General features: G+C 41.7%; 1 protein-coding gene and 1 long non-coding RNA gene across 4 annotated transcripts in view; both read left to right on the top strand.

Annotated features, from left to right (window-relative positions):
- The window catches only part of hmcn2 (hemicentin 2), a 63,022-nt gene extending 56,386 nt beyond the window's left edge, over positions 1-6,636 (top strand). Inside the window, exons 70-81 of one of the 2 annotated variants that reach the window (XM_014171852.2) lie at positions 1,445-1,566; positions 1,672-1,909; positions 2,071-2,130; positions 2,374-2,493; positions 2,825-2,959; positions 3,070-3,189; positions 3,328-3,453; positions 3,580-3,708; positions 3,817-4,110; positions 4,359-4,478; positions 4,579-4,705; positions 5,005-6,636. In XM_014171852.2, the coding sequence (XP_014027327.2) occupies positions 1,445-1,566; positions 1,672-1,909; positions 2,071-2,130; positions 2,374-2,493; positions 2,825-2,959; positions 3,070-3,189; positions 3,328-3,453; positions 3,580-3,708; positions 3,817-4,110; positions 4,359-4,478; positions 4,579-4,705; positions 5,005-5,389 (1,976 nt within the window). In that variant the 3' untranslated portion in view covers positions 5,390-6,636. Of the gene's footprint in view, positions 1-1,444; positions 1,567-1,668; positions 1,910-2,070; positions 2,131-2,373; positions 2,494-2,824; positions 2,960-3,069; positions 3,190-3,327; positions 3,454-3,579; positions 3,709-3,816; positions 4,111-4,358; positions 4,479-4,578; positions 4,706-5,004 lie in introns of both variants that reach the window. The other variant, XM_014171851.2, reaches the window with a different exon arrangement.
- Positions 6,637-8,482: 1,846 nt separating this feature from the next.
- On the top strand, positions 8,483-16,460 carry LOC106585341 (uncharacterized). 2 transcript variants are annotated; one of them, XR_006761738.1, is made up of 4 exons: positions 8,483-9,430; positions 15,343-15,484; positions 15,961-16,053; positions 16,186-16,460. It is a non-coding gene; the product is annotated as an uncharacterized lncRNA (long non-coding RNA). The 2 variants fall into 2 exon arrangements; XR_001323942.2 differs by having other exon boundaries at positions 8,484-9,418.
- Positions 16,461-16,788: the final 328 nt, after the last annotated feature.

Raw genomic sequence — 16,788 nt, 5'->3', positions numbered from 1 at the left:
AACATTTAGCACTGTGGAAAAGGCCGAACCAAAAGCATGAAGTGCTGTTGGACGGAGCCAAACACCATATATTCAGTGTCACTTTAATACTGTCCAGTTCATCAAATATAATTATTTTCTTATGTTGTTTTTTACTTTCATTCTCATTGGGTTGTATTGCAAAAAGGAATTGTATAAAACATAGGCTATATGGTATACTAGGTAATGCTTTACTTGACACCCAGTGTCATAATGCATTATGACACGGTCATAACCATGTCATAACAGCTGACATAACTTGTCATAACCTGACATAATTGCATTATTTTATGGTTATGACACCTACATAAGTGTCAACTTTCCATTACACCATAGCCTACGTGTCAATAGTATGTTTCTGTGTATGTATGTATATATATGTGTGTGTGTATATATATATATATATATATTTTTTTTTTTACCTGTTAAATTATCATTGTAATTGTGTACACATTGATGTCAGACATGCAGCTTACCCCAATGCTCTGTTGCTGATGACTGGGATGAATGCAGGAACAGATTTCAGGAGCAGGACAATACATCCTCTTTTTGACTGATGAATGATATAAGGGCATGCACGTGATAGGCCTATCTGGCTTATATGATTATGATGGTCATAATGCTTCATGACAGTGTCAAAGTGTACTTTCTTAGTCCAAGTAAAGTGACACAGGATGTTCATAATGCTTCATGACAGTGTCATAAAGTGTATTTTCTGCAAGTTATTTAAAATATGATAAAAACAACATGACTGCAAAGCATTCATTACATCAAAACAAAGGATTTAAGAGAAATTTTCAAACGAAAGTTAACTTAGTGTCAGGGAAAATTCTAATTTAAATAAATGTGGGTTTTGACACTAATGTAGGTGTCATAATCAGCCATAAAATGAATGCGATATATATGACAACAGATGTAAATATATGGGGTCATGACAGTTATGGCCATGTTATGTCAGCTGTTATGACACATGACATAATTATGATCGTGTGATAACGTGTTATGACACTGGGTGTCAAGTAAAGTGTTACCGAATACGGTGTAACATATTTTGGGTAAATGAATTGATAGTACTCCCTATAATTGATAATGCTCTGTCCATTGGTGGTCATATTGATGATATTCTCTTAGTTGGGTAAATGAGTCTGAGAGCGAAGAGGGTGTGATCGCTAATATACATTTCTGTTTTACGGGATACTGTGTACTCTGATGGTATCAAAACGCTTGACTGCATTTTCTACTCTGGACTTTGACTAAGAGGCATATATTTTCTATGAGTGCACCAGGAAGTGGGTGTAAATAATGAGAAGTTAATATTTCGGGTGTGGAAAGTTCATGTTCAAAACAACTTTTAGATTTTTTATGAATCCCTGCTGTATCTGAACGTTCTGTTTGTGTGTGTGTGTGTGTGTGTGTGTGTAACCAGGAGAGAGCCTTCGGGTAACACATGTAGCCAGAGGTCTGGACTCAGAGGGGGTTCTCCTAATGGACATCGTTATCAATGGCTTTGTCCCTCCAACATTATCAACCTCCCATCTCAATCTGCAGGTGTGTAATGACTAACACTCTCATCCTAAAGCCAGCTCAAGTCCCTGACCGTGACTAACCATGACACTATCTATAATATGATGATTGCTTTGTGTCCTGGAGGAGTTTGATGAGTCATACGTGCAGACGGGACCAGGGAAGCTGTACTCGTGGTCGTCCCAGGCCCATCAGAGAGCAGGCGGTCCCATGGTGCTGCGCTGTAACCACTCCATCATCTACGAGGGCCGAGAGGAGCGCCAGGGGCCCCTGTTGCAGCTGCTTAAGGTGTCCCAGATGAGTGGCATCTACAGTATATTCACTCTCAGTCTGGACTTCCAGATCACAGCCTCACTACTCCTACCAGGTCAGTGCAAACACAAGACAGACTAACACTTGACAGACTAACTCTTGACTTTAAACTGATGTACTGTAGCAAACATGTTGCATTTTTGTCATTGTAGTTGTTTAAATGTAAGTTGCGATTGAATCGGTTCATGGACTTAAGGTGGTGCTCTGTATTTTTAGATGGTGATGGAGAAACATGCCCAAAAGGTTTTGTCCTGGATACAGCCTCTTATTGTGCTGGTATGTTTTTGTATACTTTTGCCTTCTGTGATTTAAGATAAAAAATAAGATAAAAAACAACAACAATGTATACCGTAGAAAATTGTTGACATGAAAATAATCCAAATACCCTTTTTGGATTGACCAATCATATTTTGTATTGCAGTGTAATTATAATGTATTACAACAATACAATTACAAAGTATTGCAATACAATGAACTCATGCAGAAAATCGTAATAAACTGTAACTGTTGAATCGTTAGATGAGGATGAATGTGCTGCAGAATCGCCCTGCTCTCATTCCTGCAACAATGTGATGGGTGGCTTTTCCTGTGCCTGTCCCTCCGGCTTCACCATCTCTCCAAAGACCAACACATGCCAAGGTCAGCCACAGGAAACACTCTCACTGAATGCTGCACACTTGATCACACCATTTTATGTCTCATATTTAGATACGTCATTACATTAGGTGATCTGTCTGTATATGGCTCTGGTATCATGATGATTTGTAAGCTGTATTTAGAAGGCAATCTATTGTGACAGAAAAACACAAATATTTACATGAATTTAAATAGTCAGATAGCTAGTGCACACAATATCTTTTTCTGGGTTCTGAGATTATCTGAACTGATGGTATCACTGTGAATGTATAAACACTGTTATTGTAGACAGTGTTCTTATGTTTCACTTCACATTTGTGGTACCTTTCTGCAGATATTGATGAATGTGCACAGGGTTCCCACGTGTGCCACTACAACCAGCAGTGTGTGAACACGGTTGGCACGTACCGCTGCCAGGCTAAATGTGGCCCAGGGTTCAAGCCCAGCGCCATGGGAACCAGCTGTGAAGGCAAGTCTATTCACAACAAATGAAAAGCTTATTTTGGATTTTCTTTCAGCCGCTCATCAACTGTATAAGGCATATTAGTAACAGAGTTAGAGCTGTGGTGTGTGTTTCAGATGTGGATGAGTGCCAGGAGTCGTCTCTCTCCCCGTGTCAGCAGCAGTGTCTGAACACCCTGGGCTCCTTCCGCTGTGTCTGCAACCCTGGCTACCAGCTCTCTGGGCACCGCTGTCTAGGTCAGTGGCCCCTGCGGCTCACTGATGATATTTTCAACAGAATCAAATATTTCACACCAGGAAGCAGTAAACTGTAAGTTATGGAAGCAGTTAGTTAACTTATGGAATCTCAAACCCTTTATGCTTGTTTGTAAACAGACATCAACGAGTGCAGCAGGAATGTGTGCCCAGCTCACCAGCAGTGCCGCAACACAGAGGGAGGCTACAAGTGTTTCGACAGCTGCCCAGCTGGCATGAGAATGGGAGAGAATGGGGCCTGTGTGGGTATGATACCATTCATAATTAATGCATCTGTTACTCTGACTGTTGTTGCATGAAGGTACAGCTTTGTGCCATGAGAATGATGACCCTCACATTAAGCCCTGTGTTTACCAACGTTTTGTGTCACAGATGTGGATGAGTGCCAGGATGGGAGCCACATGTGCCGCTACAGCCAGATCTGTCAGAACACCATTGGGGGATACGGCTGTGTCTGCCCCAGAGGTTATCAGTCCCAGGGGGTGGGCCGTCCATGCCTGGGTAAGACGCTTCATTTTGGCATAGTCATGTTTTACTACACAAAACAATATGCTACTGTTCAATAAAATGTTGTTCGAAGTAGTGTCTGAGTCTTGTTTTGTCTTTCAGACGTTGATGAGTGCCTACAGACGCCGAGTCCCTGTGCCCACCAGTGCCGTAACGTGCCAGGCAGCTTCCGGTGCCTCTGCCCACCAGGCACTGTGTTGCTGGGGGATGGGCGCTCCTGTGCTGGCCTAGAGAGAGGACAGGCCTTCTCCAACGGTACCCGCATCAGGGAAAGACTGCGCCCACAGCTGGTGTCATCACTCGGTAGGCCCATCCTCTCACGGCATCATGGGGTATCCCGCATCACCAGACAGAGCTGCCCCATAGGCTACACCAACCGAGATGGCACATGTGTCGGTGAGTGTTGCTCCCCCTAAAGTAGAAGTCCCTTTGGAAGTATTCTCAATATAAAGATGTTGTTATTAAATAAGCCAAACCACCAAGGGCACTTTGGTTCTGTCATCTAAGTGGCATCTGTGTTTGTGGACAAGATGGGGAAGAAGTTTCTAATTTTCCTTGAATGTCTGTAAGCAAAGGCCGCAAGCAAGGGACTTTAATCTGGTACCACTGGTGCTTACCTCATCATGTCATTGATCTCTGTACAGATGTGGATGAGTGCTTGCTGAGGAAGCCTTGCCAACATGAGTGCCGAAACACAATAGGCAGTTTCCAGTGCCTCTGTCCTTCAGGCTACCAGCTCTTACCCAACGGCAGGAGCTGTAAAGGTATGGAGAAAACGTACAATACACATAACCACCCATCACAACTGGGTTTGCATTGCCAAGAACATACACAGGTACTGAGTTTCCTTTCTGATGCTTGCAGACATTGATGAGTGTGCAGTACAAGGCATCCAGTGTGGACACAACCAGATGTGCTTCAACACTCGTGGAGGACATCAGTGTCTGGACACGCCCTGCCCTGCATCCTATCAGAAAGGAGGGAGCCCGGGGTAAGGGGCCTCAATCAACACCACTGTGTGTTGCAATGTGTGGCTAGTTAGACAGATTGTTTCCTGGGTATTTTTGTAATATTGTAGTTACCGTACTTACTTATCACACAACCATAGTCATTTTTTGTGTAGTTAGCTATGTATATAATAAGTCACCGACCATTGATGCCACAAAACCATGAATTGGTTGTTGTGTACAGTAGTTATGTATTGTATGTGTCACTGAACTTTAGAGCCAGCTGACAACAGTATCAGTACCTCTGGAAGTGTAACAGTTGACTCTTCTTTCTCCATGGCAGGACGTGCTACAGACCCTGCTCTTGGGACTGTGCCTCTGGAGGTTCCCCTCTGCTACTGCAATACAAGCTGCTGACCCTGCCCCTAGGCATCCTAGCCAATCACAACGTGGTGCGCTTGTCGGCCTTCTCTGAGGCGGGGGTGTTGCAGGAGAGAACATCCTTCACCATCCTGGAGCAGGGCAGTGAGGGGGATCCGGGGGCAGGGGGCAACATATTTGGCATCAGGGATGAGGCAGGCAGGGGCATCATCTTCACCCTACGGCCCCTGCAGAGGCCAGGCCTGGTGCGTCTGAGGGTGCAGGCCACCACCCTCTCCACACAGGGCCGCATCACATACCAGAGCATCTTCATCATCTACATCTCCATCTCTAGATACCCCTACTGAGCCCCCCCTCAGCTGGAGGGTAGAACTGACTGTGTTTTCCCCTAAGAGGCCCCTGTCCCCTTCCTCAATCTCTGTAGAATCAGGCCCCGGCCTGGGAGACCGAGCATGCCAAGCCAAGAAAGCACTAATCATGAGACAAGGCAAACAGTATTATCACTAAGGATTTCACTGATATTTGGACCCTTATCTGTGGTACAATGTAAACTGTATTGAAATGGATCTTAAACTGTGAGGACATGGTTTAGTCAAAATCTGTTTTGTTGGATTTATCACAATGAACACGCCAAAGATGGTCCTATAGCATTAGAATGGCGTGCAGCTATTTATATTGTGAAAATGCTACAGGTTTGTCAATATTATTTTATCTCGTGTTTTCCTATTCTTTTAAGTCATTGTTGTCACATGAATCAGCTATAAGGTGCTATTCTGAATGTACTGTACTTGAGTGTGTTTAAGTTAATGGCCTTAGCTTCATCGAAGCAGTGAGCCATATGGCATTTGTGTTACAAAAACAAACGGATGAGAAAGCATTTCCTCCCCCGGCCTGGACTAAACCATCTTAAGCAGGAAGTAGAAGACCATTTGAGTTTGATTGCGCTCATTGGACTCTGTGCTGAATGGAGTTGGCCTCCACTAGCAGGGCCACAACATGGACATCAGAGAAAATGTCCCTTTCTGCTTAATCACGTTTAGTCTGTAGGCTGTAGTATTCTGATTTAGCCATTCATCTTTCTAAATGTGTTTCAAAATTCCATGGTTAAAAACCATAGAGGGAGGGAAGCAACAAAGACACCGTGCTGACTATTTATTGTTAAACCAAAAACATACTCAGTGAGTAGTATGCACACACACACAGCCCAAAATGTGAAGAACCACATTCAGTGGGTGTTTGTGAAACAGGGAAAGAGGAAGCAGACGAATATTAATAGAAAAGATGCACAATATACTTGTGTGAATTAATCATGCTGAACAAACTCAGCAAAATCATGGCTGCAATAGTGCAGTGTACATTTCTTTAGAATTTTGACTGCACCCTTCCTTCTATTAGCTGTATGATGAATTAACCAACATTTCAGTGTCACTGTATACACATGTAATGCCATCAAATTCATCAAAACATTTCTGTTTTGGAAAATATGTATTACTGTCCGCTTTGGTCATTGGTAGTAATGCACGTTAAATGTGTTTTAACTGTAAGTCAACCAATGAGAAATTGAAATTAAACTTTGCCATTTATGACACAATTATACTTGGACTGTTTCAGTTACCTGCAGCACTACCTCCAAGGCTGATCTTTGCTGTTCTGCTACCCGTAACGATACCAAAAAATGCCGCCCCCTCCATGTATATTCCAGAGGTTGAAGTTAGGTTCAAATGTAGATTCTGAATGAAAGGTGAAAAGGTATTTTCCATATGTTTAAAATATATATTTTCCAGGACGTTGTAAAGGAATCTTTTTCAGATGTTGAAAAATACGTGTTTTCCATACATCGAAATAAGGTTAATTTTCGGTTCTGAATGAAAGTTGAAAATTCATATTTTCCAGACATTGAAAATATGTATTTTCCAGATATTGAAATCAGGCTCATTTTTGGTTCTGAATGAAAGTTGGAAATAAGTAATTTGTAAACAGCTATGTTATGACCGGACAAAATCTGAACCAAACATAGACATCTATGATTGGTTCAGATTTGGTCCAAACCGGACCAAATACCAATGTCAGTGGATGTGGAAATCAAGGCCGACCGTTATGCCCCCCAAAACTACGTCCAAACGGCATCGCAGTTGGTGCTTACTGAGGGCTACAGTGCTGCCTGAAAAAATGTAATGCCCATCTGTGGTAAACCTACCGTTTGTAAACACCAAACAAAGATGTCCAAAAGATGGCAGGCTTCACCCCAGTAGGCACGAGTTGACATGTCGGCCCGCAATGGAATGTTGAATGCTGATCCATGTTGTAGGCCCACCGTTTGTAAAACAGGCCGTTGCATTGGCTTTATTAGTCCTGATTCCTGTGACTAATCAACTTGGCCATTTAAACTCTGAATATCAGCAGGGGTGGGGAGTAAGGGATAACATGTAATGAAAGGTGAAAAGGTATTTTCCATATGTTTAATCCGTAATCCGTTACATGTAAGGGGTCACAAAAAACGGTAACTGTAATCCAATATGTCATCAGCGAAAACATTGTAATCAAATTACTGATACTTTTGAAAAACTAGATGATTACTTTGAGGATTACTTTTAAATTCAGAGAGGATGTTCGCAAAAAAAATCTTTGACACTTCTCTGTTTTCTCAATGACATTCAAATCAAAATTGAAAAAATGTACACTTTTAAATTTGTTCCACCTGAGCGAGTCTGAGCCCAAGTCAGAGACCACTATGATGACACACCAAATGTGTTTGATGGATCGCGGGAAAAGAGCAGGAATAGGCTTTTGTCACACTCCATGAGAACCCAAAATATAAGCTTCTTTTTCTCCAATGTTTGTAAACATTGTAAATGTAAATAAACACTGTATAGCCTCATAACATGGTTAAAACAAAAAATGTAAACAATAGGCCTATAGCAAATGCAGCATACGACATACATTTTTCACATGTAAATAGCACTTTTCAGTAGTGCTCAAAGCATGCCATTCAATGAGCGCAGCATTTATTTTTAACTCAAATCAATGAGCCCAATCAGTCCTACATGACAACAAAATCATAAACAACAGAGTATGGCTGGCTAATAAGTCCTTTGCTTTGGGGTTATGCTCAGGTAAAACAGTTTGGCTAATCTATACTTCCATATTTCCAAGTCGTATTCTTGAAGATTAAGGGGTATAACATTTATTGGAATGGCTGGAATTCTGATACTTTGGTTTTCATGTAAAGATATAATTTAATCGTACTATTATATGTAGTAGAAAGCAATGGGTTAGAAGAAGCCTACATAACCAACCCATAAAGTAAAATTGAACATCCATATATGACCAGCTATGTAAACTTTAACATTGATTTATCCTGCAATAGATGTCATTCAATTGGTAACACATTTTTTCTTCTTCTACTGCCTCTTAAGGGGAAAGTAATCTAAAAGTAACGAAATGTAATCAGATTGCGTTACTGAGTTTGGGTAATCCAAAGATTACATTTACAGGTAACTAGTAACTGTAACGGATTACATTTAGAAAGTACTACTCAACTACTCAACCCTGAATATAAGTATTTGTTCTTAACTGACGTGCCTAGTTAAATAAATGTTAAATAAATCAAATAAAAATATCAGCTACCCAACTTTATCAAGAGTTATCGTGAGCCTGTTTGCAGTGTGTTTACACAGGGGGAATTGCAGAAGTATTTTATTTTTTGCAATGATCAGCTTGTCAGAAATTCACGGATACAAACTTGAAACCACTGACCATGACAATGGGATGAAATTCCTGGACAACAGTTGTGATTGTCCAATTCCATATTGTCCATTTTACTTTGACCTGTCCTGTTTTTAGGATATGTTGTTTGTTAACATGACAGCCATTTTTTTATTTGATTGAGGGACATCTAGGTTAGGCTATTTGATCGGAGAAACCTGCATGATGTAAAAAATGTCCATCTCATTACATTGTCGTACATTTTATATCCAGCCTGTAGGTTTCAGAAAAGGCCACATGCTCTTTCTACCATGTCCTATATCTGCTACACGGACGAGGTGCGAATTAAAAGCGAGGGTCGACCTCTGCCTGAGATCAGTTTAATGAAGAAGGATGAAAAGGTGAGGGCGTTCAATACCTACTGGTATCAAAAGTATAGCTGGTTAACAGGGAGCCTTTCATCAGGGCGCCTGTATTGCTGGCCTTGCCTGCTTTTTGGAAAGTCTGCGCCTTGGTCGGAAGGTGGGTACAGTGACCTGAAGAACAGCGATCGTTCAGCTAAACGGCAAACCAAAAGGAAGGGGAGCATGTAAATGCCCACATCAGATTCAAGCTTCTAGGAAAAAGCTGCATCGATAGAGGACACGACGAGAGGGAAGGGCAATTACAAGGTAATTGCAGAGGTAATTGCACGTTACGATGCTTTACTTGCTTAACATATCGAACTTTCGACTGTCTTTTCTAGGATGTCGAAAACAATTCTGAATGATTTGATAGCTTCTGTCGCATCATCTATTCAAATTTAGAGTAAAGAGAGAAGTTGACGCAGTGTATTTTTTTGGCGTGTGCTAGAGTAGGCTTTGCACTTTCCTCCAGTATTTATTTAGCAAAGATGATAACACATAGTCACTCCGAACAGATACAAGCAAAAACTCATGACATTAATTTTGCAGCAGCCTAGGCTACACCTGAACATTAGAAATCTGACATGCTGTGTGGGATGAAAATGATACTATTTTTCAGTCTGGTCAACTGTATGCTACTAATAAGAGCAGCTTACAGTGTTGCCAACTCCTCAGTAAGAAAAGTAGGTATTGGCTGTCCTAAAAGTTGCTAAATGACGTAATCACCTAATTTGCATATTTTGCCATGTGCATGTAATTGTGATGGACGCTGTAGGAGAGAGGAATAACGTCGTACACCCTAAATATGTTTAGAACTACAAATGAACTTTCTTCTGTCGATTCTTTGGGTTTTTTTATGTCACAATTCCAACCCTCCTCCGTTATCCGGGCTTGGGACCGGCAAAAGTGACCCAAAAGAGACACTCTGGCGGAGTTACTTAGTTTATTACATTTTTTTTGTTTAGTTTTCTTAATTTGGTTTGGTTTTTTAACCCTATGGTCCACTTAGGAGCCTACAACAAGTCACAGTAACACATGAAAATTTTTAACCATACATTTTTTTTGTATACAATCTATATTAACAATCTAAATGGACCAAAAAAGATACAATAGAAAAAACTATCAATGGCAATGTGAGAAAATTATGGTGACTAGTCTGGCCCTAATTCAGGTTAATTGTTTTTTTTCCAGACCCCCCTCCACACACACACAGGCTGTGCTGGTTCACAGAAAGAGTGGGTCATCGTCATTTTGGTCAAGGCTCTCTATGGCAGGTTCAGCAACTGAGGGAGCTGACTTAAATGAGTAAGCAGCTGATGTGCCAAAAAGCTGCAAAACATTATCAGGCAGCTGGTGCTCATAGCAAGCCTCACCAGACAGCTTCAGTCCATATCGAATGTACAGGATGGAGTTAAGGGTCTGCAAGGACATCCGATTTCCAAGTTTGATTTTTATCACACTCATCTGCCTGAATACTCTCTCAACTTCAGCATTCGAGTGTGTGGCAAGGACAACACAGACACAGCAGCCATGGCAAGTTCTTGAAACGGGTTGATATCAGCTGCATCCCTGAACTTCCAAATCTCACTCCAGAAGCCCAGTGTGTTTTTTGTCTAGTTCCATTTACTAAGATGGATGGCACGCCATTGCTGGACAATCTTGTCTATCTCTGCAGGGGAGTAGCCAAGGAGCTTGGCTATTTTTTCTATTTCTCCAGGGCTCTTATTGTGCTTTAGAAGTTCCTCCACATTGAAAACTGACATGTACTGCAATGCTTCGATGTTGTCCGGCAGTCTCACCCTCAACTCATTAGTGAAGGAGATGGTGAAGGCTACACACCGCTTTCGGACATTGTTTTCATCCTCAGGCGCAAGGTGGAGCTCAGCTGCCTTTGACTCAAAAAGGTAACCAAGGTACGGTTTGGGACTGATGTATCCATCTATTGGCCCTTTGAGTACATCAACATTTGCCAGTGGATTCAGCACCCTGCTGCTCACAGACTTGATCAGGCTAACCAAGCTGTCAAGTAGCTTAAGAGGATCTACTTGCTCTCCCTCAAAAGCCTTGATGGCAAACTGTATCTCACCCAGCACTGACTTCAAAAAAGTCAGAAACAATATGTATTGAGGATCACTGTACATGGAGTATAAAACCTCAGCCATGTAGCAGTGTTCACTGGACTTGGTGACTGCGAAATGCAGCCTAAGCTCCTCCCACTGGTCCAAAATGCGTGAAACCGCGGGTTCAATGGAGAGCCAACGTGTGGCACACACCTTGATTATCTGTAAAGATTTCTTCCCACAGTTGATGGTCTCATATATGGCCTTGTAGGACTCCCTGTGCTTTGGAGACACTGAAAACCAGTTATAAGTGTCTCGTACCAAGTACTCCACACTACGGGGGATGGTGTCATTGGAAGCATGACTTACAGCAAGCTGCAGAGAGTGGCACACACTGATTAAGAACCAGATATTTGAGGCCATACTCCTCCTTCAGCACTTTATGGACCCCATTTTTAATCCCCGTCATAAGAGGCATTGTCAGTCCCTATCCCCAGGAGTTTCTCTTTTTTAAGACAACACTTCTCAAGGAAAGCCACAACAGCACGGGCTATAGATTTGGCATCTCCTCCCTCCAACTCAACAAGCCCCAGAAATGTTGATACAATTGTCTGCTTGGTGTCACTAAAGTACCTTATCACAACCCCCAAGTACTTAGAAACACTTTACATCCGTGGACTCATCGAGGAGGCTGAAACGCTGGTCACCCACATCTGCGACCAACTTTTTCAGAAAGTATGGTGCTAGAACAAATCATTTCTGTGCACTTTGTCCTGTGCATTTTGAAGTGGGTAGCAACAGTGGAGTCTGAGAAAGCAGCTCTACATGCTTCTCCAATGTGATCACATGCCAGCATGGAACAGTGTTCAGTGATAGCTAATGCCTTGTGGCCTCAGCCTTTTTTGCAGAGTCAATTTTTTTAACCATAAATAGCAGCCTGTTTTGGGTGGAACTGTTATAAGACTTTGCCTTTTGAGTATGTTTTTGAGTTGTCATGTGTTTTTTTACATCACTAAGTTTGGCGTAGAAATCAGCCTTACAATACAGGCAGTATGCCCGTGTATCATCTCCAATAAACGGCTTCAACCAGCCTTTGAATTCAGGGTTTGATTCCCACTCCTTTCTGTATTTTTGAGTGTACAGTTTAGACTGAGACATGATGAGCTAGCCAGCTAGATGTTTAGCTTATGTCACAGAGAGGCACACACACAGTGAACAAGGTGCGTAAGCGACTGAGGCTGTGTGAGTCAAATGCAGTAATTTATTTTTGTGCAGTGAGTTATTTTAGACAAAGAACATTTTCCATTTACATCCTGCCCGGAATGTAAGCCAGGGCGGGATCAGCCAGCGGCGGCTTCCCGCATGCGCGATTCATTTACAGTCTGGACACGGAGGGATGAACATCTCCTGCCCTGACTGCAGCTGGGAGGGACTGCTGCGCGAGGACTGGGCCGTCTGTGAGTGCTTTTGGACTGGGTGGGACCGGGGTGGGGCTCACGGCAGCACCTGCTGCTCGTTGAGAAGAGTAAGAACGATAAGTGCTTTCACATCAGAGTTTCCAAAAGTCTCCAATAACACCAGAAAAAGTCGCTAGATTGTTTTGAAAATGTGTCGCTAGAGGGGTCTGAATGCTCACTAAATATAGTGACAAAGTCGCTAAATTGGCAACACTGCATCTGTATACTGCATCTGTATACAGTCTATGTGCCCTGTCCATCTGGTCAGGGTAAATTAATTGGTAACGTTATGTATTTATAGTCAATTTGTGTGTCAGGAGAAAATGTGAAAGTTATCAAATGTTGTTTAGATTCAAATTTGGGCTGCCTAGGCTGCCTATACTTTTTTAATCCAACATTATGAACTGGAATGAATCAGTCAACATAATAGTGATGACAGACGTGAGTACATTTTTTTACAAGGCCTACAGCTGCATAGGCCTGCATGATGCAAACATTCATGAAGCAAGCTCAGACCTGTGAGTTCTATTGTCTATCAGTTGTTGTCTATGTGTCTGGGTAGAGGAAATCCCCCTCCTAATTTAGTCTAAATATAATTTATATGAACAAACATAAGGTAGCTGCAGTAAGACAGGGTTTTCATCCCCCCCCCAAGGCCAGGAGTTTTTTTCCGGAGTTTTTTAAAACCATGTGACCCGATTTAGGAAAAACTGATCATAGCCCATATAAAACCTTTTTACAATTGATTAATCACTGTCATACCTTATAGGGTCCAGTGTTTTCTTAGTTAGGTTAACATATAAGGAAAAACTCCAGGGGGTAAAAATTGCCCCACCACTCTGGGACATATGATGCCACCAGTCTGCTTGCAGTTATCGTCAGGTATGTGGATGATCAGGGCTTTATTCAGGAATGTTTCTTGGAATAACTTGATGTGTCAAGTGAGTGAGATGCCAGTCTGTGTTTGACTTTATGAATTTTGAGATGTCTGAGTTTAAATTCATAGAGAAACTTGTTGTCCAAACCTATGATGGCGCTGCTGTAATGGAATGTACAGTTGAAGTCGGAAGTTTTCACCTTAGCGAAATACATTTAAACTCAGTTTTTCACAATTCCTGTCATTTAATCCTAGTAACAATTCCCTGTCTTAGGTCAGTTAGGATCACCACTTTATTTTAAGAATGTGAAGTGTCTGAATAATAGTAGAGAGAATGATTTATTTCAGCTTTTATTTCTTTCAAAACATTCCCAGTGGGTCAGAAGTTTACATGCACTCAATTAGTATTTGGTAGCATTGCCTTTCAATTGTTTAATTTGGGTCAAACATTTCGGGTAGCCTTCCACAAGCTTCCCACAATAAATTGGGTGAGCTGGTGTAACTGAGTCAGGTTTGTAGGCCTCCTTGCTCGCACATGCTTTTTCAGTTCTGCCCACAGATTTTCTATAGGATTGAGGTCAGGGCTTTGTGATGGCCACTCCAATACCTTGACTTTGTTGTCCTTAAGCCATTTTGCCACAACTTTGGAAGCATGCTTGGGGTCATTGTCCATTTGGAAGACCCATTTGCGACCAAGCTTTAACTTCCTGACTGATGTCTTGAGATGTTTCTTCAATATATCCACATAATTTTCCTCCCTCATGATGCCACCTATTTTGTGAAGTGCACCAGTCCCTCCTGCAGCAAAGCACCCCACAACATGATGCTGCCACCTCCGTGCTTCACTGTTGGGATGGTATTCTTCAGCTTGCAAGCCTCCCCCTTTTCCCTCCAAACATAAAGATTGTCATTATGGCCAAACAATTCTATTTTTGTTTCATCAGACCAGAGGACATTTCTCCAAAAAGTTCAATCTTTGTCCCCATGTGCAGTTGCAAACCGTAGTCTGGCTTTTTTTATGGTGGTTTTGGAGCAGTGGCTTCTTCCTTGCTGAGCGGCCTTTCAGGTTATGTCGATATAGGACTCGTGTTACTGTGGATATAGATACTTTTGTACCTGTTTCTCCAGCATCTTCACAGGGTCCTTTGCTGTTGTTCTGGGATTGATTTGCACTTTTCGCACCAAAGGACGTTAATTTCTAGGAGACAGAATGCGTCTCCTTCCTGAGCAGTATGACGGCTGTGTGGTCCCATGGTGTTTATACTTGCGTACTATTGTTTGTACAGATGAACGTGGTACCTTCAGGCGTTTTGAAATTGCTCCCAAGGATGAACCAGACTTGTGGAGGTCTACAATTCTTTTTCTGAGGTCTTGGCTGATTTCTTTTGATTTTTCCCATGATGTCACACAAAGAGGCACTGAGTTTGAAGGTAGGCCTTGAAATACATCCACAGGTACACCTCCAATTGACTCAAATGATGTCAATTAGCCTATCAAAAGCTTCTAAAGCCATGACATAATTTTCTGGATTTTTTCAAGCTGTTTAAATGCACAGTCAACTTAGTGTATGTAAACTTCTGACCCACTGTAATTGTGATACAGTGAAATAATCTGTCTGTAAACAATTGCTGGAAAAATTACTTGTGTCATGCACAAAGTAGACGTCCTAACCGACTTGCCAAAACTATAGATTGTTAACAAGACATTTTTGGAGTGGTTGAAAAATGAGTTTTAATGACTCCAACTTAAGTGTATGTAAACTTCCGACTTCAACTGTATCTGCTATTTGTCTTTCAGGCTAAGTCCCCTCCTGTTCCCTGATTTTAAGAGGTGATGACCACTCCAGTACCGTTCTCAACTCTCTCCTGACATGAACTGAAGCCATGTCTCATGTGCCCGCTCATCCACTGGCACATTAAATGTTTCCTCTCCATGCACTGTGAGTACCCCTATCAATTTTCTCTCATTACTGTATGTTGTCACGCCCTGACCTGAGAGAGCCTTTTCATGTCTCTATTTAGGTTTGGTCAGGGTGTGATTTCGGTGGGCATTCTATGTCCTTCTTTCTATGTTTTTGTATTTCTTTGTTTTGGCCTGGTATGGCTCTCAATCAGGGACAGCTGTACATCGTTGTTGCTGATTGGGATCCATACTTAGGCAGCCTGTTTTCCTTTGGGGTTTTGTGGGTAGTTATTTTCTGTTTCGTGAGTATTTTTTTTAAGTGTTCACCAGAAATAAATACATGATGAGCACTATCCACGCTGCGCCTTGGTCTACTCTTTCAGACGGCCGTTACATATGTAGAGTCAATCACATTATTACACATCAATGATTTTACTCCTTGCTTGAACTAACTCATTCTAAGTTCTTTTGTCTGACTATGTAGTGTGTTGTGGTGTTTTTTTGTCTTCCCAGTCCAATCGAGTCCTGCACTGGTCAAGCCTCTGAACACATCAACTCATGCCTCATACCCTCATCCAATCACTGCTGTGATCCCTTCCCAACACTGTAAGTAGCCCTCTCATTCCCATAATATTGTACTATAAATGTATTTTATTAAATGTTTTAGGTTAAAATAATTTGTCTTTGACGATTTTTGAAACACACTTTGTCGTGGCTGTGCATTCCGCTCCTATACAGTGGATCTCCCATCCTCCTCCATTTTTCAAGTCATCAGCCTCCACTGATGTAAATGGACTCTGGCACAGCACATCTGTGGTCGCAAAGGGGAAGCCAAAATGGTCGCTGTGCATCTCCACCTGTGCCATTAAGGCATTAAAGAAGACATGTTCACCATAGAAAAAAACTATGAAGTGGCTGGAGATAATGTCCTCTGATTATAATAATGATGCAGATTGTTCTTTGCACTCTTTGGTCTTTGTAGGCAGACACCATTAAATGATTTGTGTTTTTAATCTGAGTTATTGTTTTCTCACTTATGAGCATTTGGCAATGTGTTTTTTGCAGTGTATGCAAATGTATTTGATGTGATATATATATGGACCATGTCCAATATAAACATACCACAGCAAAAAAATAGAAAAATACCAAACTTACATTTCAGCGTCTTGTCCTTCAAAACGCATGATTCAAGACCAGACCTATTGGGGGGAGACATAATTTATTGTTTAGAGCTCAAGTTCCTTCTTTCAAATACAGTTGCCTAACTCAAGCAAGACTTGACTTTTCCCATTAAACCAATAGAGTTCAGTAAGAGTCAGTACGCAACCTTTTCCTCTGTCA

The sequence above is a fragment of the Salmo salar genome, chromosome ssa24 (genome assembly GCF_905237065.1).
Source record: "Salmo salar chromosome ssa24, Ssal_v3.1, whole genome shotgun sequence".
Taxonomy (NCBI): domain Eukaryota; kingdom Metazoa; phylum Chordata; class Actinopteri; order Salmoniformes; family Salmonidae; genus Salmo; species Salmo salar.
Note: the sequence above shows the minus strand (reverse complement) of the source record. Positions and strands in the feature narration are given on the sequence as shown.